Genomic DNA, 14,833 nt, shown 5'->3' with positions numbered 1-14,833 from the left:
AATAGTTTCTGTGACTTATGTGCTATAGATATATGATGTTATTTGACGTTATTCACGGACAATGTTGACATCAGTTGGACTGAACCAGTTGGTCATGTTCACAAAACCCATCTGATTGATTCGTTCAAATCTTACTGATCTGTTACCCAAGTTCAAATCACAGATTCAATGGTCCATTTGCAATGTTTAACAGCTTAACCTCAGTAATAACTATTTCCTTTCATGCACAAAAGGGTGACAGTAACAGGTTGTTTCTATATACAGTATGTAAAACCACAGTCAAAACCCCAAAAGACAAATGATCGCAGGTTAGCCCATTGTCCTCCTTTGACTTTTTTTTATATGGACAGGCAGACTGACTCTTAATATTAGTCTTACATACACCATGTGATTCTTTTTCCTGATTGAGTGCCTTGTCTTTATCTTGGCTTAAAACGCTGAAGAAATGTGCTCTTCAGGGATTGTGGAACCTTGACTGGTTCAGATGTTCACAAATGTACTTGGAGACATCATTAATACATAGTGTTTTCTTATCTGATGAGCACGGTCGAAAGTCTGCTAACTATGGAAAGAGAAAGGTGGCCAAATTTCCAGATGGAAAGAACAATATTTATAGATTGGAAGTAAAACAAACATTACACTGGATTAGAAGACGCATATAGAAGCCAATGCGCCTGATAACACACGCTCATAAATATGCGTGCATGTCACTGCACAAGCTTTATGGCAAGTTAAATGCACACACACATACACAAAAACACCATGCCTTATTTTACCAGGATATAAACATCCATTTAAGCTTGATGAGGCATATATCGCAGGTGTTAGAGCCGACCATCAGGTTTTTTACTTGAGTGCTTGATTTCTGACGTCTGCAAAATGGGAACAGCTCAGCATAAGTGAGCACCATATTTCAGTGGGCCATTATTTCCATGTAATGAGAGATCTGGCAACAGCTGAATTTTATCTTAAAAGAAAGGAGCTCCTTCACAACTTAACCCACGTTCTAATGTTGGATGAGGACTGGGAATTCGATGCCAATAAATTACACGACATCAAAAAAAGCCTATAAAGGGAACATAAATTACACCCTTCAGAAAACTGGAGACGTGAAGACGGTTTTCACTAATAGGGCTCTACAAGATGGAAGTGATTCCAAATCCATTCCCAAATGATCCCCGAATGTAAAGCCGATACTGAAGGCAATTTAAATGCCAAATGTAAAGCTTCTGTTTGGAATATTTCATAAAATCTCAAAATCTCATTATGCATGACTGACTGTGGTATTCAGAACCACAGAACGGGCAAAACTACAAATGGTTAGAGTTTTGAAAATGGCTAAACTACAGTCTAACATGCTATGAAACGATCAAGAGCAAGAATGGTGAAACAAATAGCTTATAATATGCCATTAAATGATTTAAAACAGAAATCAAATATGCTAAACAATTAGAAAAGACAAATCTCCTAGTACCTCAGTATGAATCCAGAACTGATACAGCAGGTTAAACTGAATGTGAACTGCAAATACTGACGGAGGGACCATCAGTGCCAAAGGAAGGTAAAACACCTGATAAAACAAAATATTATCAATTCATAATAGGCCATTAGCTATAAGCTACACGGTTAGAGCTCATTAACTAATATATTTTACATGATCTAACGTGTATTGTGCCAAAATTATCACTGATTTATTTGTGAGATGCAGGTACTTCATACCCATGAGGAAAACTGCTGGGTGACAGATTGACGTAGTGCTGTCGACAGATTGTAGTATTCAGAACTGTGGTGAACCTGATGGGCAGCCCACAGGAAGTTTAACTCTGAAACAACAAAAAGAGACAAAGATACAGCTGACTGACATTGTCAAAACAATGTGGAGAATGCGAATCAATGATAAGCAGCAATGAAAGAGACTCATTTCTATGTTTTGACTGTAGACATTTTTTGTTGGAAAATGCTCTTTTTTTGGCCTGTGCTGGATCTGATGCTATAATAAATCTCTTGCCAGTACTGGACTATTGAGACAGTAACTGTTCTGTAATTTACTGGTCCTCAACCTTTAACCTTTTTCACCTTAAAAAAAAAGAAAAAAAAAAGGAAAGAGACCATTTTCGGACCACCAATCGCTTTTTTGGTCAGTAAGATTTGTCTGCATCCTTCTGAATATGCACAAGGAGAAAGAAAAATTCTTCTAAAAAAAAACAATGTATAAATATGTAAATAATTATTAAAAATAAATATAGCTCAAGATTCTGTGGATGCTAGCATTTCGAAAAAAAAAAAAAAATTCTCAAGAAAATATACAGTGTTAAATATGAAAAAAAATAAAAGCCCACCCCTAAGTCTCAATAATATTCTGGTCCCTTAATACGAATCGGGTTCCTCCTTCAATAACCTTAGCAAGCAACTCTAATGAGGTTGCAAACACTGTCAAATCTTTTTAAGGATTTTCTCTGAGATAGTTGAAGGCCTTGTGTAAGTGTGAGGTCCATCAAATCTAAGAGCTGGTAAAGTTCCCATTGAAATGCTGTGATCCAGCTGACAAAACACACCGTGGTGAGAGCGTAAGAACGAAATCTTCCTCTCTGCCAGTGGGACTCTGCTGAGATGTTAGAATAACCAGGCCAGCAAAGTGAACGGTCAAAGCTCTCCACTAAGAAAACAACATCAAACTGTCCACTTAATCCAGATAACAGAACCAGGAAGAGATGCTTTGTTCTTATTCACACACTATGAATTTTTTATGTATTTTAGATGCAATGCAATTATATAATAATAATAATAATAATAATAATAATATTTTATATATATATATATATATATATATATATATATTTTTATTTTATTTTTTTTCTATATAAATAATAATAATAATGTTAAAAAAGAAAAAACTGAAAAACAGAATTGCAAAAAGTGACATAAAAATTTAGTTTCCCTAAACATAATCTATCCATTGCTATTGGTTGAACAGATAGCCCCGCCCCCAAATAACACCACTGGTTGTCTTTGCATTTCAAGCTATTATAAAAGTACTTTCCATTACAAATATACACAATTCAGTTAAATTCCAAACTTTAAATGAAGTATTGCATGAGCTAATACTACTTTGTTATAAATGACACTCTTTAGTGCTTTCTGCTTCAAATCAAGAGATGAAATGAGAGTTTTTTTCTCAAAACACACCCGCAGAGCTCCAGTCATTGCTTGAGAGTGTGTGAGCCCATGCTTTCACCTCCTAGGGCAGATCAGTGTAAGATTGATGTGGGGTGTCACTGGTAGGAAGTATGTTCAGCTAGGCCTCATTGCAATCCATGTCCTCGTGCGCCGGCCTCGGCTGGAAGCCGCATAGTTTGGCAGGCAGTATTCAGAGGGGAAGAGCTTTAATGATGAGAACCTATGCCACAGAAAAGACTTTCCCATCATCCCTGAAGATCACGGTCTGCTCAGACACAGAGATTGTGTTCTTTTCTCAAGAATACAGGGATAAACCGCATGGTTGCACAGAAAGCAGTGTGTACTATAAATGGATATATAAAAAACAACAACATTATTTTGGTCTCATCACTTAAGAATAGATAACATACATAAATTGTAGTTAATTTTCAGCCACAAACATAATTTGCTAGTTAGTCAGGGTGAGATAAATAATAATCATAATAATAATAATATTATAAATTCCAAAATAAATATATTATTATTATTATTATTATTATTATTATTATTATTATTATTATTATTGACGAGTCATTCTGCACTACACAGATTATTATTATTGATTGGACAAAAATCTTGGAAGCACTGAATAAGTCATCAAAATTGTCAAATGTCCATCGTGCTAGCTCATGCAACAATTCTAGGACTCAAATTGTTTTTTTTCCATCTAAATTAATATCCATGTCATAAAATTCTCAGAATGATTGGATGATATTCATGGCATCCAAGTAATTCAAAGTGTCTATTGTACTTAAATTGCTCTTATCTATAAACTTTGGTATGAACACAAAGTACAGGAACAGAAATGCACAAACTCACATAAAGTTACCTTAAGTCACTGTGGAGAGGCCTTTACACAAGTCTCACAAAAGGTGAAGGGTTAAGCCAACAACAAAATACACTGATTATACCACTGTGCATTACAGTGCACAGTTTAACGAGTAATGTAGAGACATTGTGAAAGAAACAAATTTATAAAAACTCTCTACTTGCAAATATGTTAATGCATTTTTAATGTGTTAAACATTTGCACATTCAAAAAACCTAATTATAAAAACTATAAGGGACCAAGAACACTTGGCAGTCAAGCTGTTTTCATCACATGCACCAAATAATGAGTTTTCCTTTTTCATCAAACATGCAAATATCCCCGCTCTAGTGCCACCCTCAGAATCGCTCCCACATGACGCCACGGGCCTCTCAGCGTGGCAAGAGACTGCGTGTCATGTCACTCAGGTTAGCAATGAACTGTGAACGTCTGGGCAGAGAGGACAAGCTGTCTGCGAATAAAAGAGGCCAACGCAAACAGTCAGCCAAAGCAACTAAACCCATGTCTGTCACCACAATACTTCAATGTCTTCGCTCGCAGTCTAAACTGCTGCTGGAGACATTTGTAAAAAGAGTGGTATTTTTCAAATGACAGTGCACACGAATAATCTCAGCTGATATTTGGAAAAACTGTGCATTTGTTAATTGTTAATCAGTGTTTTTGAACAAATCGGTTAAATGAATGTGCCAATGACTAACTCATATAGACAATATGATATTGCAATACGGAAAAAACCCATAGTAGATTAGTAGTTAATAATTCAAATGAAGTAAAGTAACAAGTGTACTGTATTTCCTTAACATATTTTATTATTAAAAGTAATCATTAATTGTTTGGGTTGAGTAACCGCTTGGACAGATTCAATTAGTTTAAAGATCAATTAGACTAATGCAAATGGTAACTTTTCTTTTTGAATGATTCATTTAAAGGAAAGGCTCATAAAAATTGTTAGTGAATCACATTGGTTTCACATCCATAATTGGTTTAAAGGAGTCATTTGTTATTTATCAGACTACGCAGGTTGTGCAGTATGTTATTGCTTTAAGCCTCCAAAGAAAACGCAATGGAATTTTTTTAATTGCCATTTTTCTATCTTATAACATTCAATTCACACCGCAAACACAAATAAACGGCAACTTCAGTCATGTGGTTGTAAATTCAACAGTGTTTTAGTGCAACAGAATGTTAATAAAAAGTTAATAAATTCAACGGAAAATTTAGTGCAGGAAACACTAGCATAAAGTAAATTATCGATGTTTGTATTTTAAGAATAGATATCGAAATCAAGTTCAAATGTTGATTGAGATGAATCAGAAAAATATTTTTACCCAGCCCTACTTCACACATGGCATATGGTGAAGGTAGACTCCAATCCTGAAGGACAAAATTTTCAACACAGCAAGAGACATGCCTCAGACTGATTTGGTCTGGCCTCATCCAAAAATCACATACACACACAAACTCGCCTACAATTACAAGTGGCTGATTTGCTGGACATTGTTGATATTATTGCAGGGTCCCGGGGGCGCTGTTTTGAGCCCTGGCTCTACATCCTGACTGGTTCGATTCTTTTGTACGCCCTCAAACCTGCACGGCCGGGGACTTCCAGAGTCAGAAGAAGATTTATGAAGCCCCTGTGGCCTGTGGTTAAACCCCACTGCCTTCCACCAAGAGGATTCCTTTTGAAAACAATAACATCCAGTCCCGGCCTCCTTTGGGACGCCCCACAGTGGCGTTGACAAGATGTGTTTGTCTTGACAACTGCCGCTGTCTGCGTAAATGCTAAACGTGTGCCACAACTGTATCCTGAACCTGATATTGTGAGGTTGCATGTGTAAACATATGTGCTACTGCATCCTTTTGCTACTGGATAATGCTGGCTTTTTCTTTTGATGACTTTTCTGATTCCAATTACAAATGAAAAATGTGAAGTGATAAAGAATGTAACATTAAGTACTGCCTTCCATAACTTGTTTATAGTTTCTCTCTGACCTTATGACGCTCCCTGCCTATCTAACCCTATAACATCTAACCTCAACCAAACCTCAAACTACAGTAGAAAAAAAAACGACAGAATGACACTTCTGCTAGACGTGCACACCAGATAAAAGTTTGTCTTAGAACCCCGGACAATATCCTCCTTGGACGGACCAAACGTTTCCCAAGGTATCATTATTCAAATAACTTTATGTGACTCTAGTGAATAAAAAGGAGAGGGAATTAGGGACTTGAAATGCATGTTGCTTTACAAGATTTGGGCTTACAAGTGGGTCTCCTGATCCAAAGGCCTGCAGGACTTGTAATCAATCTAAAGACGTCATGCTACACATCTACAAGGAACAGAATGCAACCTTAGGCCAAACTAATCACCAAAACTAAGGTTATTTAAGCAAGTCTGCCATCAAAAGCACTCCAATCTGAGAGCATTACTATTGGAAAATCAATCTTCTGAAACTTGGGGATGCAATGTCAGATTTACTGAAAAAAAGAAAAACATGAAAAAAATACTTTTAATTGAAAAAAAAAAAACTTCTGCTTACATCTAATTTAATAAATTTTTGCATTTCAAACTGTATTCGAAACAACAATTTCTTTCTTCATTGGAACAGATTTGGGGCAATTTAGCATTACATCACTTGCTCACCAAAGGATCCTCTGCAGTGAATGGGTGCCGTCAGAATGGGAGTCCAAACAGCTGATAAAAACAATCACAATGATAACGGATTTTGAAGTGAAAACTGCAGGATTCATTGGTGAGCAAGTGCAGAAGTATTTCTTATTAATTCTACATAACATTTCTTTGTTTTAGATTTTTTTTAAAACCCAAACTTTATTTCCAGGTTTAAATTACATTCGATCCTTGAACCCAGATGTGGTCCCAGACTTCTGTAGTCCACCATACATCTTTCATTGCTCATGACTCATGAGACTGAGAAATGAAAGACTAATTGATGAAGTCCTAATGCAACAGCAGCCACCGTGGCCTTCCCCATTGGCTTTCTTCAGAGTTCCTGAACAGAGGGTTGAGCTGAGGTTTTGGTGGAGCTCTTTGGAAATAGTAGCATATGGGGACCAGTCAGAATCAGTGAGACAGCCGCATTCAATCTTTCTATATATTATTCCAAGAATGCTGAAATATCAACTATACAATCAAAATGGCAACAAATATCAGTTTGTTTTAATGCAAAAGCACATTTTATAGACAGTGCAATCGACCATATTCCTTATTGTACATTGGAGACTGCAGCTACTTTAATACATTTCCCTTGTCTAAGGATTAAAAAAAAAAAATCTTGATGCGTAAAAAAAAATCCAGAAGAACATTAACCTAGTCCGGGCTAAACCATAAACCTCATCTGGCCCATTTTGCCAAAACCGACCATGTGGTTGGAAAGCCAGCCCCGCTACAGTGGATTATGGCATCACTGTAGAGGAAGACATGGAAAGGCCAAACACCACAGAGAGTCGCAATAAAAGTTTGCAGGCAACTGGAAAATAAGGCAACATGTGGAAAAAATGCAACAGAGAATGACAGAAGAGAGCAGAATGGGCGCATACATATAGCTCACGCAGAAGCAGATGCCTGGACAACATCAAAAGCCACCAAAATCAAACACAGCCTTTGATTTATGAGGATATGAATTTCTAACAATATTAAATGGCTACTTCAGACAAGGAAAAGCACTTGCTTTACAAATTGGTCTTAAATTTAGGCTTGAATTTAGTTTTAAATGTGATTCAAGACAGCTGTGATAAATTCTGTAAAAACACAATACAAATTTTAAATGCTACAGATTTTATATTACCGATATAACAGGCATTTTCACATATCCCTACATGCCTATATTATCAAAAATGTATTTTGACATCTTAACTTGTGTGAGTGAAAATGAAATGAATAAAAATGATTATTTTTTATTAGATTAAAAAAAAAAAGTTCAAATTTTACAATGGCACTAATTGGGGTCAGTATAGTTTTCTAGTGGTCATATTTTGGCTGTTATGCCCTTTTAAATTGTTTTCTCATGCTAGAACAAAGATTGATAGCTTACAAGTCCCAAAAGAATACAGCTTTAGATAAAAACTTATGTGCACCAACTGAACCAAAACCAAGTATGAAAACTATTCAAGGATCATTAGCTAAAACATAAGATCACCAGCTGTGTACCACTCAAATCAGTGGTCAGACGAGAAATCTGAAATAACAAAGGTGGACATGTGTTGTAGTTAAAGGGCTGGTGCTGGTTTTTGGTCATCAAGTAATCATAACATATTTTACATGCAGCACACTTAAAAAAAAAAACTATTGTTTTAAAAAAAGTTTCTATATATTTTTATTGCATTTTAACACTTTCTTAAAATACTAATTATTAAATATTATTAATAGTTCACCCAAAATTAAAAATGTCCTCAACCTCAGGTCATCTAAGATGTAGATGAGTTTGTTTCTTCATCTGAGCAGATTTTGAGAAATTTTGTTTTAAATCACTTGCACACCAGTGGATCCTCTAGTGAATGGGTGCCGTGTCACATTGAGAGTACAAAGACCTTATAAAATCATCAATCCACAAGCAATTGCAAGCAACTCACAAAATGTGTGTTTGTAATAAACAAATCCATCAACAAGACATTTTTTACTTCAAACCCTTGCTTCCATAATACTCCTTTTACAATTAAAAAGTCTGAATTAGGAGTTAAATATGCACAGACCATGCAGAGTTTAAAAAATAAGTCCAAAACAATATTAAATAAATATGTTGGTCGAGATTGATTTGAGAGGGCAACAGGAGATGTACATTTTCAATAGAGAAGGATTATTATTATTATTAGTGATTATGGACTCTGTATTATGGCACCCATTCATGGGAGAGTATCTGTTGGTAACGCAATTTTAATTTTCTCTAAATCTGCTCCAATGAAGAAACCAACTCATCTACATCTTGGATATAAAAGGGTGAGTACATTTTCAGCAAACTTTCATTTTTGGGTGAACTATTCCCTTAAAATAATGGAAAAATAAAAAATATTATCCTTAGTATATCCTAAATATTAGATTATCTTAAACATCCCCAAAATCATCTCAAAACTGTCATTACTGTTGTCTGTCATCATACACTTTGCCTAGGTTTTGCTGGTTACAACAACAAAAAAAGCATGATCAGCGAAGTCCAATTAATCAACAAAAGACTCTTTTAAGTCTGTTATTAATAATGAAATGTTCTAAAGAATCCCAAATTCAGAACGGTATCAAAACCATTAAATCGATTCCTGATGATACTTCAGTCACATTTCAGATTCTTTTCTCAACAATATTCTCTGGTTGTAAAGGTATAGCAGCTAAACTACTGTAACTTTAAAAAAAGAAAAGCCATTATGTCTGGGTCTATTATGAATTATAACCATACGACATCCAAAAGAAGTCATCTTGGACAGCGATGGAACAGAAAACTAGACAAATCATTTCCTCTGACTTCAAAAAGAACAAATTGAGCACAGGAGACCTCTGACAAAAATTACATTTCCAACTCGGAGCAAGAACCCGACACAATGGAAAACATAACATGACAGCCAAAAGCACCTCATCACTTTATTTAGGGGTCCAAGTGAAGTCTGGAGAGATGTAATTTGAAAAATGTCCTGCCATCGTATCAACATTAAATCTCAAATGGATGGAATTGGTGTAGCATATGGTAAGCATACTTCAGAAGCAAATGGCAGTAGCCTGTTTTACCTTTTTCACTAAGAAACTAAAGTCAATGCCCTGGCCTCTGACACACTGTGGATGTTTACTCATGTAAAAGAAGAGGACATGGGGGGAATTATTGAGCAATGCACATTTGAGACAACAAAACAGCCTGTAAAATGGTATTTTGGTAAACCAAAACTAGGATTATGCTATATTGGAGAGCCGGCATCTCAAGACAGAGAACTGTTAAGAAGCAGATTTACAGTCTATGGTAACAAAGTATGTTTACTGGCAATGCAGTGTTGCGAAGGCTGCTATTGAAGAGAGAAGAAAAACACCACAGTGCTCAAAGATTACAGCTGTGACAATGTTATCCTCTGTTTGGACACATGTCTCACGGCTCTGTGCCTGAACTCTCATGCTACACAAACATAAGTGTCTTTTGCAATCGCCTACTTCTTGACAGATTGAGATTTCAAATGCGAAGCCAGATAAAGCGTTTCTCCTAAGATGCATTTTCCACATCTGGATAGCCGATAGAGTATACTGTATATAAAAGTGTTTACTGAAATATGGAAAATAAAAATCCTATAAGAGTCTGAGGTAAATCAAAAACAGTCATTGGTTACCTGCTTCTCCAAGTTATGAACTCGCAAAAGTAGCAAGACATACGATCCTTAAGGGTCAAAACCACATTATCATGGAACCAAACCAGCCCTTAACGTAAAACTAACATCCGCAGATACGACTTCAGAATCAAATAATGTTTCCAGAACATTTAAACATGACCAAAAGCTATTTTAATGCATGACAATGAAAAATGAACAGTTTGTTTTTGAAGTTTCAAGGGGACGGCAAGAATATCAGTGAATCCTGACCTAAATTTGTTTTAAAATGTTTTTCACAAAAATTCTGGATTCATATGAGTTTTTTTTTGTCTTTATATCACTATAAACTATATGGAAAATTTTAACCGTTCCTCTCCCAGTCCAGAAAGGTGTAAAAAATACTATTAGTGCTAGATTAAAGCACCAAATAAATAAAAAATTAATCATATTAAAATTCACAAGAAGAAAGTAGCACACCCTGTAAAAATGGGAATGTTACGATGTTCCATTTTTACATTCAGCAAACTCCTTTAAAGCAGATGGATGGATATAATAGCAATGCATTTGGCAGGATATTCACATACCGTGGGCGAATCGATGGAACCAGTAGTATCCCATGTCCACACCAAGAAACGCAAGCCACCACGTCCAAGCTGAATCCCAAGGAAGCTCCAATACACGGAAGTTGTTCCAGACATAAATATAAGCTGACAGCTCCAAACTTCTTATCACGAGCCTTGAGAAAGACACCAAAAGTGCTGAATTAAGTTACATCAACAGATAAACATGTCTATTTGAGAGAAACTGCATGAGTGAAACATTAGTTTTGTTCTCAGTTTCTTTCTAATGTCTTTGTAAGGTCAAGTGTGATCTGATATGTAATATGACCATTTGACAAAATCTTGTGTTTCATATCTACAGACATTTTTTTAAGGAACTGTGAGGTAAATCTCACACTTGGGAAGTTGATGTCAACTCACTGAGGCAGACGGGACATCATCCCTGCAGACAAAGATGTGATGAAGTCGTTGATCTTGATGTGAGGGCCATCTGTCTTTAACCATCCCAAAACAATCTCCAATAATATCAAACCAATGAAATATGGTGTGGCCTACAACACAAAAATTATTAAATCGCTGCTGTAAATGAAAACAAACACAACAGTTACTCTAACTTTAGATATTGTGTTAATACTATTCACTAAATAGTGGAACTTTTTAAATGCTGCATCTAAATACAAAAGAATTACATTCTGTAACAGCCCTAGTGCATGTCAAAATAAGCATAAAACTTCAACACACTAGGCATCTGTCAGCAAATAAAGGATAGCATAAGCATGTGCAGTCATTCTGTTGCTAAGTCACAGGTTCAATACCCAGGAATGCACGAACTAGACGGTTTCAACGGCCACAACATAAACAAACGTTACTGTGCATGCGCGCTTTTTTGGACCTAACTTAACTTCCGGTAGACTTCCAAATAGAATCAATAACAACAGCCAAGTCCCTCTAGAGTAGATAATTTTTGATAACAAACAACATATGTTTGCCGCGTGGATCAGGCGGACTTAATGAAAATGCAAATTCATTCTTTGGCAGCACGAGATGTTTTAAAGCATACGTTAGACATAAAGCGCGAGAAATAGAGGCTTCCCCAGTAACAATTGTAAACAGAGCAGAGCTGGTACGCTCATACGCTGCTTTATCAGGCATATAACACGCAAGTCTTCCTTCAGAAATACAGCGAAATAAAAACACCTGTGCCTCGTTTTGATATTTAAACATATAAATGTAAGGAATTATTATTATTAAACGTGCAGTACGTAACGTTACTCATGTTTATTCAGCGAAGCCTTTTTGAAAATCGATCAGTTTTAAAATTGTGGCGAGTCTCCAAAAATAAATAAATGTATGGGAAACACATCCCGCAGCACAACCACCTGACCCCAACTTCAGTCTACTCATCACCTTGACCTTAACTGCGTTTGTAGAAGGCACTGCAGCCAGACCGATATACACAACACAGACCGGAAGCAGGGCCGGATTAACCATAAGGGCAACTGGGCAATTGCCCAGGGGCCCAAGACCTCTAAAGGGCCCAGGGAAGCAAGGGCACGAGCAAAATACTGTATCTGGTAATCTCCCGCTTTATATTAAACAAACTGTCAACACGGGCTTTTGCGCTGCACAGAGAGACGCTGCGCTGCCTATGACTTTGAACGTGAGTTGAGAGCGGTTGAGAGTCAGTCTCATGCGGAATGACCAATGAAGAGAGGGCCTCAAGTTAAGACCCTCTCCTCATTGGTCAGCCCGCATGAGGTTGGTCAAATGTTACGCCGAGCGGGTTACGTCAGGCGTTGCTACAACAGATAAAAATCTGACATGGAGAAGCTAAGTGGGAGCGCGAAGCGGAAATTAAAAAAGGAAAAGGACATCAGAAACGCAGAAAATTTTAAGTATATACCTAAAATAGGTCATTTCTTCACTCCTGTTAATGTTGCCGACAGTTCTGTTAAGTCAACTTCCGTCAATGACGAGGACAACTCAGCTAGCCAGGACTTTTCTTCAAGATGCCAAATGAAAGCAAACATGCACTCCCTAATTATTTAGGATTAAAATTGTGTGTTTTGCCAGGTTTTGAAGTATTTATTTTTATCTTTCTATTTTAGCTATTGGACATGAACTTGTTAGTGGCCTTGATTTGGAAGATGTTATACACCAGTTTGCACAGTCAAAGTCCAGAAAAAAGCCATTGTAAGATGTGTTTGCCAAATGAAGGCATTTCAAATTCAAACATGCACTTCCTCATTATTTAGGACTAAAATTGTGTGTTTTACCAGATTATGTAGCATTTATTTCTGTCTTGTCTTCTTCAGAGAAATTGACAGATTTCTAAATGTTTATGTAGCACTAAAAAATAAACTGGTTAATTGTGCTGTGATATGTTGTTGTTCTATTTTAAAACAAGTTAAAATGAGCTTAGGATAAAAATGTTTATGAGCAGATAATAGTGATACTGCATTTTATTTATTTATTTTTTCCTTGAGGTGTCAGCTTTATTAAAATGCTGTATATTGTTGTGGAGGGATAACTGGCAGATTCCAAATTGTTTGTGTTGGACTAATAACTTGATTGCCTTGTTGAATTCTGAGGAGACAGGGTCACCCTGTCAGGGTGATTTCTGCTTAAAATGAGCTGAGGACCAAAATGTTTCTTAATGTGTTGTCTGTGTCTTCTGTTATAGCTCTATCAATTCAATACATTTATATTGGGAATAAATGTTGTTAAATAAACAATGGTTTGAAAGTGGTTGCTTATTTATTCATTTTTGTGAAAATGGAGGATATTTCCCTCCCTCTCAATGTAGTGGGTCAATTTTACCAGATTATACAGATGCTGATGTGTTTTGTTTTCATAGCATTATATGTGAGTGAATGTCTTTGATAGGGGACATAGTAGTGCATTTGTAGTTCTATGAGCATTTAAATATTTGTAAATCAAAATACACCTGATGACAGTTAGAATTTGAAGTATTGAGTATATTTACTGTATATTACAGTAATATATTCTGTATATGACCATATTATGGTGATCCCGGGGTCGTGATGATGGGGCCCTTGAATATTGTTGCCCAGGGTACAACAAAGTGTTAATCTGGCCCTGACCGGAAGTTTACTTAGGTCCAGGCGCGTGCGCCCGATGAAACCGTCTCAATAAGCCAATAATTCATGTTATGGGCGATAACCAATAAATTCAATATCATCTATATAAATTAAAAGCATTTCTGTAGCTCAAACTGTCGTGCATGTTGCTAGCAACACAAAGGTCATGGGTTTGGTTCCCAGTGAAATACAAATGTACACTAAATGCACATAAATTCATAAATATAAGTAATAAATATACTAAATTATTACCTATATTTAATTTACTTATGAATATAAATTATTTATATACATATAAGTATTATGTATTTAATTTTTTTATTAAAATCAATCATTCTAAATGCTAATGCTACAAGTGAATATGGCCAATATGGTACCAATATACTGTACTGTGCATTTTTATTAATGTATAGTTTCAATGTAATGTAAGCTGCATAAAAGTGTCTTGCCAAATGTGCAGAGTTCAATGCAAAGTGTGTTTTGGACTGGAGCATATGGAATTGGAAGGTTCCACTAGAGTTGGACTCTCTAAACTTCTGTAATCACCAGTTTTATAATTCACCAGCAAGTTTTAACTTAAAGGACTTGGATGTAAAGGAAGTTTTCTGGATTTCTTAAACTTGGATTACCCATCAAACATGGAGCAAATCACAAAAGACCAATTAAAAAGTTAACAGATGTGGTGCTGGCAGTACTCTGGGACACTCTTTGCAGTGTGAAACCCGAGACTCACTTTCTCACATGCAAACACACATGCACACGGAACTGAGAGTGTGGAAGTAGGGGGCGGAGTTGTGGCACAACAGTATAGAGTAGATCTACAGGTGGAACGG

At 36.2% G+C, this 14,833-nt stretch overlaps 1 protein-coding gene across 1 annotated transcript in view; it reads right to left on the bottom strand.

The window, feature by feature from the left end:
- LOC132123516 (alkylglycerol monooxygenase) overlaps positions 1 to 14,833 on the bottom strand; it is a 30,469-nt gene that overhangs the window by 13,487 nt on the left and 2,149 nt on the right. The window contains exons 2-5 of the mRNA XM_059534172.1: positions 11,320 to 11,450; positions 10,924 to 11,075; positions 1,720 to 1,823; positions 1,475 to 1,570 (exon numbers count right to left, since the gene is read on the bottom strand). Coding sequence (XP_059390155.1) covers positions 1,475 to 1,570; positions 1,720 to 1,823; positions 10,924 to 11,075; positions 11,320 to 11,450 — 483 coding nt within the window. The remainder of the gene's footprint in view (positions 1 to 1,474; positions 1,571 to 1,719; positions 1,824 to 10,923; positions 11,076 to 11,319; positions 11,451 to 14,833) is intronic.

The sequence above is a fragment of the Carassius carassius genome, chromosome 41, assembly GCF_963082965.1.
Source record: "Carassius carassius chromosome 41, fCarCar2.1, whole genome shotgun sequence".
NCBI lineage: Eukaryota > Metazoa > Chordata > Actinopteri > Cypriniformes > Cyprinidae > Carassius > Carassius carassius.
The sequence above is the reverse complement of the archived record's forward strand: the minus strand, read 5'-3'. Positions and strand labels throughout refer to the sequence as shown.